Genomic DNA, 6779 nt, shown 5'->3' on the forward strand with positions numbered 1-6779 from the left:
ATCCGAAGGCGTACGAAGACGTACTCCTGTCCGATCTAACCCAGATGCCGTCGTATCTTGGTTTGAGGATTCAAACTAAAGATACGACGCGGGTAATTTGAAAGTACGCCGGCGTATCGGTAGATACGCCGGCGTACTCTCTCTGTGGATCTGCCCCCTTGTTTCTATGTATACAGAGGGTATAGAAAATAATCGCCCCCCTTCAATTGGTCACATGTTGTTGATTTGCAGCCTGAAATGAAGACACACATTTTTTGTTTTATCCAGCTGTATTTGTACTCGGTGCAACTTATAACATCCATGTGAAAGATATAACACCAACATATCAGAAAAAACAGAATCACTGAGTTGGAAAAAGGATCACCCCCTTGGTGTCAGTATTTTGTTGAACCACCTTTTGCTTTAATTACAGCATTTAGTCTGTTGGGATATGTCTCTACTAACTTTACACATCTAGGCCCAGATTCACAAAGCACTTACGCCGACATATCTCGAGATACGCCGCGTAAGTGTAACTATGCACCGTCTTATCTGTGCGCCGTGCCCACAAAGATAGATACGCCTGAAAATAGGCTTCCTAGGACCGATGTATCTTGCCTTTGGTGGTATTTGATCACATCTGCGGTTTTTAGTTTTTGCGCTATAAACAAAAATAGAGCGACAATTTTGAAAAAAATGCAATATTTTTTACTTTTTGCTATAATAAATATCCCCCAAAAACATATATAATTTTTTTTTTTCCTCAGTTTAGGCCGATACGTATTTTTCTACCTATTTTTGGTATAAAAAAAAAATCGCAATAATCGTTTATCGGTTGGTTTGCGCCAAATTTATAGCGTTTACAAAATAGGCGATAGTTTTATTGCATTTTTATTTTTTTTACTACTAATGGCGGCGATCATCGATTTTTTTCCGTGACTACGACATTATGGCGGACACTTCGGACAATTTTGACACATTTTTGGGACCATTGTCATTTTCACAGCAAAAAATGCATTTAAATTGCATTGTTTATTGTGAAAATGACAGTTGCAGTTTGGGAGTTAACCACAGGGGGCGCTGTAACATTTAGGGTTCACCTAGTGTGTGTTTACAACTGTAGGGGGGTGTGGCTGTAGGACTGACATCATCGATCGAGTCTCCCTAATAAAAGGGATCACTTGATCGATGCGCCGCCACAGTGAAGCACGGGGAAGCCGTGTTTACATACGGCTATCCACGTTCTTCAGCTCCGGGGAGCGATCGCGACGGGGCGGCTATAAACGAATAGCCGCGCCGTCGGCCCGGATCGCTCCCCGAGGGAACCCGACCGCCGCATGTACCGGGGGGGGTTCCGATTGGACCCCCGACCCACGTCAAGCAGAGCACGTACAGGTACGTACATGTGCCTGTCCGTGCCATTCTGCTGACGTATATCTACATGAGGTCGGCAAGTGGTTAAAAGGGTTGTAAAGGTTCGCAAATGACTTTAAAAAAAAAGACAACAAACATGTTATACTTACCTTCACTGTGCAGTTCGTTTTGCACAGAGTGGCCCCTATCGTCCTCTTCAGGGGTCCCACGGCGGCTCTCGTGGCTCCTCCCCGCAAGAGCTAACCCCCCCTCTGGGAAGCGCTCTCCCAAGGGGGTTAGCTTGCGGGCGTGCTCCCGTGCCATAAAATCGGCTTCCATAGCCACCAATGGGGGGGGGGGGTTCCAAGGCCGTGTCATTGGATGTGATTGACAGCAGCAGGAGCCATCAATTATCCAATGAATAGCCAACAAGAGCTGGGGGAAAGCAACGCCGGATCATGCCCACAGAGATTTGGGGCTCAGGTAAGTAAAACAGGGGCTCAGGGAGTGGTGACTGCAAGGTGTTTTTTCACCTTAATGCATAGGATGCATTAAGGTGAAGAAATACGAAGGTTTACAACCACTTTAAGCAGCAAAATACACAGATGAAATGCATTAGTAAGAGATATTTGTATTACATTGACCATTCATCTCTGAGATGTATACAGCTCTGCCACATAGCACAGCCCTGTCTGGCAGGGGAGAAAAGCTTATAAGATTTGGAAACGAGCCGCACCGGCGCTGCACGTTTCCTAATCTTGTCTCCACAGGGCCACTTCTTCTCTGCTAGCTGGCTGCTTGTCTACACCTGTGACACCTTTTAGAATATATGGACTTGTCTTCGCCTGGACTGACTATTCTCCTCTAAAACTGCTGATGTGGTGTATGCACCACCTCTATTGTACTCCTGACCCCCTCTATGTCACCTGCCTGCATCGCTAAGCTTTCGTGTGTGTGTATATATATATATATATATATATATATATATATATATATATGCGTGTGTGTGTGTATGTGTATATATATATGCGTGTGTGTGTATAACATTTTCTCTATCCCAACCACGACACTACCTGCCCGGAGTTTGCATGCTCTCCCTATGCCTGTGTGGGTTTCCTCTTACACTCCAAAGACATGCTGGTAGGTAATTGGATCCTTTCTAAATTGTCCCTAGTATGTGTTTGTATACATGTGACTTAGGGACCTTAGAGTGTAAGCTCCTTGAGGGTAGGGACTAAATATACTGGGCCAGGTTCAGAAAGAATTACGTTGCGCAACGGCGGCGTAACGTATCCCATTTACGTTACACCGCCGCAGGTTTACAGCGTAAGTGCCTGATTCACAAAGCACTTACCTGTAAACTTGCGGCGGTGTAACGTAAATCCGCTCGGTGCAAGCCCGCCTAATTCAAATGGGGCGGGCACCATTTAAATTAGGCGCGTTCCCGCGCCGAGCGTACTGTGCATGCTCCGTCCGTCAAATTACCCAACGTGCATTGCGCTAAATGACGTCGCAAGGACGTCATTGGTTTGACGTTAACGTAAATGGCGTCCAGCGCCATTCACGGACGACTTACGCAAACGACGTGAAATTTAAAATTTCGACGCGGGAACGACGGCCATACTTAACATTGCTTAGACCACCTAGGAGGCAGCCTTAACTTTACGACGCATATCGCTACGGAAACAACGTAAATTTAGATTGACGGGCATCGCGGACGTTCGTGAATCACCGTAACTAGTCATTTGCATATTCTACGCCGACCGCAATGGCCTCGCCACCTAGCAGCCGGCCTAGAATTGCAGCCTAAGATCCGACGGTGTAACACAAGTTACACCTGTCGGATCTTAGGGCTATCTATGCGTAACTGATTCTATGAATCATCCGCATAGATACGACAATCGTATCTCAGAGATACGACGGCGTATCAGGAGATACACCGTTGTATCTCTTCTCTGAATCTGGCCCATAATGTATATGTATAAATTGACAGCACTATATAAATACCTGAGATAAAAAAGATTACCGTATTTATCGGCGTATAACACGCACCCCAATTTTAAGAGGGAATTTTCTGGAAAAAACTAATTTTTTAAATAAACAACTTTGAAGAAGCAATCTGTACACCCTGATGACTTAAGGTGCATAGACACCTGGAATGACAGAGCAAATTGATGCGTAGGTGTGCGCAAAACCACGAGTTTAGTATTATAAGGCAAGATTTAAAAACCCTTTAAAGTCAGTATAGAGCAAAGTTCTCAGTTCATTGTCAAATCTCTATACAGTATTATATAAGCAAACAACAGCAATGTTCACAACTTCTAAAGACCGCTCCCGTACATCTTTTGTTTTCAGTCACTTCTTTCTCCTGCCACTGCCGATGGCGCAAAACCACGAGTTTAGCAAAAACAAAAATTCCCGGGGGGGCACAAAGTATCCAGCACAGAAGTCCTAGGATATGATTACCATTCAGTGGCTGGAATAGAAAGAAGTAACACATACCTCAGAGGAGAAGGAGGGGTGCGAGCGCCTGCCGGAAAAATCACCGAGCCGTCTTGGCTGTCACGTCACACATGCACAGTCCCGCCTCCGCCATCAGCATTGGACCATCTCCTGTGACAGACAGGACACTGGCCCAATGCTGGTGGCGGTGGCGGGACTGTGCGTGTGTGACGTGAGAGCCGAGAGGAGATGACGGCTCAGTGATTTCCGGCGGGTGCTCCTCCCCCTCCGAGGTATGCTTCGGCGTATATCGCGCATCCACGATTTTCCCCTGATTTTATGGGGAAAAAAGTGCGTGGTATATGCCGATAAATACGGTAATATATGCTTGTGAGGGGTTTATTTGGGCAGGAATTGGAAGGTACTCAACATAATACAAAAAAATACAAAACTTCTTTCATTTAATAAAAAAACATTCACTTTCCTAAAAAATAAATAAAATCTGATGTACTGTTTTTATTCAATTTTCAGGTTCTTGCCATATGTCGGAATGGTAACTATCGTGATGAATGATTATCCCAAATTTAAGGTAAGCAGAACGTAATGTTTTTTTTACAGCTGACCTAAACCCTCTCCTTCTCTTTATCTGTCCTCTCCCCCTACCACAATTAAGGCCTCGTACACACGGACGGACTGTCCGCTGAAATCGGTCCGCCGGACCGTTTTCATCGGACATGTCCGCCCGGAGATTTCTGTCTGATGGTTGTACACACCATCGGACAGAAATCCGCGCGTACACGATACGCGGTGACATGGCCGCGAATCACTTCGACGCATGTGAGGGATGGCGGCCGAGCGGACATGTCCGGTGAGTCTGTACAGACGACCGAACATGTCCGACGGACAGGCTTCCAGCGGACATGTTTCTTAGCATGCTAAGAAACATTTGTCCGCTGGAAAACGGTCGGCTGGACAAATGTCCGCGGACCAGTTTCAGCAGACATGTTCGGTCGTGTGTACAAGGCCTAAGTGTTATATGTGCAGAAGACAAAGCCCTACGTATATAGGTAGGTAATCGTCAAAATATAAACGTTTTTAATTATTATTATTATTTTTTTCATACTGGAAGTTGTTGGTACCACTAGGACTTCCAAATTGTACTTTGTTTATTAAAGGAGCACACACTTTGCTAAGATCGTTTAAATCTCAACTTGGAAATTTTTTAATTGTCCCTTGAAGTGGGGCTGTGCCCATACTGTAAGGGTTAATTGCTTGCTAGACCAGGAATCTCCAAACTACGGCCCTCCAACTGTTTCGGAACTACAAGTGCCATGAGGCATTGTAAAAACTCTGACATTCACAGACATGACCAGGCATGATGGGAATTGCAGTTCCAAAACAATTGGAGGGCCATAGTTTGGACGCGTTTCACACATCTAATCTGTGCTTAATCATTAATATTGATTAAGCACAGATTAGATGTGTGAAACGCATCTACGTGACTAACACCTGGTGTCCCTGGTGTATTTTGACCGTCTGCAATAAAAGGCACTTTTGGAAACTTTGGATGTGCAGCCATGTCTTCTTTTTCTCCCGTTATCACACCTGCCGCATGACCGCTGCGAGTGGCGTGCTCTGTGTCTGGAGGACATTGCTAATCACAGATTTAGATAAAGAGCCAGTCAGCAGCTCTTTACCACGTGATCAGCTGTGTCCAATCACAGATGATCACGGATGTAAATAGAAGCTGGTTATCGGCACCCCTTTCCTCATGCTGACAGCACGAGGAGAAGAGGGCCGATAACTGACTTCTCTTATGGGACATGTACACTAATTGTCAGTGCACTTCAGTGAAGGAGAAAAGTTGCTTGTGTGCAAAATTTTATATCAATTCTGAAAAAAAAAATGTTCAACATTTTCGACCTTTTTTCATTTGTTTAGCAAAAGATAAAAAATTCCAGTGGGGATTAAATACCACCAAAAGAAAGCTTTGTGAAAGCTGAAAATTGGCATGGGGAGGAAGGGGTGGAATTGCCCAGTAAGCAAGTGGTTAAATTACAGCTAATGGTATATGAATAAATTCAGAGCTGCATTGTTTCTGTTGAATATACTTCCCTGGAGTTTTTTGTTTCCAATAATTTGTATTATTTTTTAAATAAAAAGGAAGTATATAAAAACGTAGTGGGGTTGACACATGAATACAATCTTGCACAAAAAAAAAAGAGGTAAAAAGGGAATACATTATATAAAGAGGGAGTAAGAGCAAGTGTGAATCAAATTTCCCAACTTTGCTTATTTGAAATAACATTAATCGGCCTATGTATCTTCAATATTATTTTTCTTTATATAAATATATATATTTTTTTTAAACATCCAATATTTTTATTTCTAATTTCAGTACGCGGTTTTGGCAATCATGGGAGCTTTTGTACTTTTAAAACGTGAATCTTAACCTTTGGAAGCCGGCGTTCACAGGATGAAGAAAGGAATCACTGTATTTAATATATTCCATGGATTTTTATTTCTGTAACAGAATAATTGCAATCGTGCCATCCATCACTGACCTGTACAGTAAATGTCAGAAGTCATTCTTACTGCTATTTATTTTACTGTTAGGGGGTTTTCGTTTGTACATCGAATCATGTCAGATTTTATGGCAACGTGCTTTTCTAATAATGTGAGCCAATAAAATGCTGAAACACCGAGCGCTTCGTGATTATTATTACATTGTCATGTCTGTGGAAACATTTACAGAGGGTATGCTAACAGTGCAATTGGTTCTTCACTGGAAGGTGAACTCTTAAAGGAGGCAGGGAAACAAAAACCGAGTGCCTCAGTCTTCCAGTACTCTCCTGATTGGCTGAGACACAGCAGTGCTGCCATTGTCTCCTGCTGCTGTCACTCAAAATCCAGTTGACCAATCAGGAGAGAGGGTGCCAAACCGAGGCTCTGTGTTTGAATGGACACATGGAGCTGCGGTTTGGCTCAGGTGCCCCCATAGCACC

At 43.8% G+C, this 6779-nt stretch overlaps 1 protein-coding gene across 1 annotated transcript in view; it reads left to right on the top strand.

The window, feature by feature from the left end:
- SEC11C (SEC11 homolog C, signal peptidase complex subunit) overlaps window positions 1-6479 on the top strand; it is a 73648-nt gene extending 67169 nt beyond the window's left edge. Inside the window, exons 5-6 of the mRNA XM_040337818.1 lie at window positions 4306-4363; window positions 6173-6479. Coding sequence (XP_040193752.1) covers window positions 4306-4363; window positions 6173-6226 — 112 coding nt within the window. The 3' untranslated portion in view covers window positions 6227-6479. The remainder of the gene's footprint in view (window positions 1-4305; window positions 4364-6172) is intronic.
- Window positions 6480-6779: the final 300 nt, after the last annotated feature.

Source organism: Rana temporaria, chromosome 1, assembly GCF_905171775.1.
Source record: "Rana temporaria chromosome 1, aRanTem1.1, whole genome shotgun sequence".
In the NCBI taxonomy this organism is placed as follows: Eukaryota; Metazoa; Chordata; class Amphibia; order Anura; family Ranidae; genus Rana; species Rana temporaria.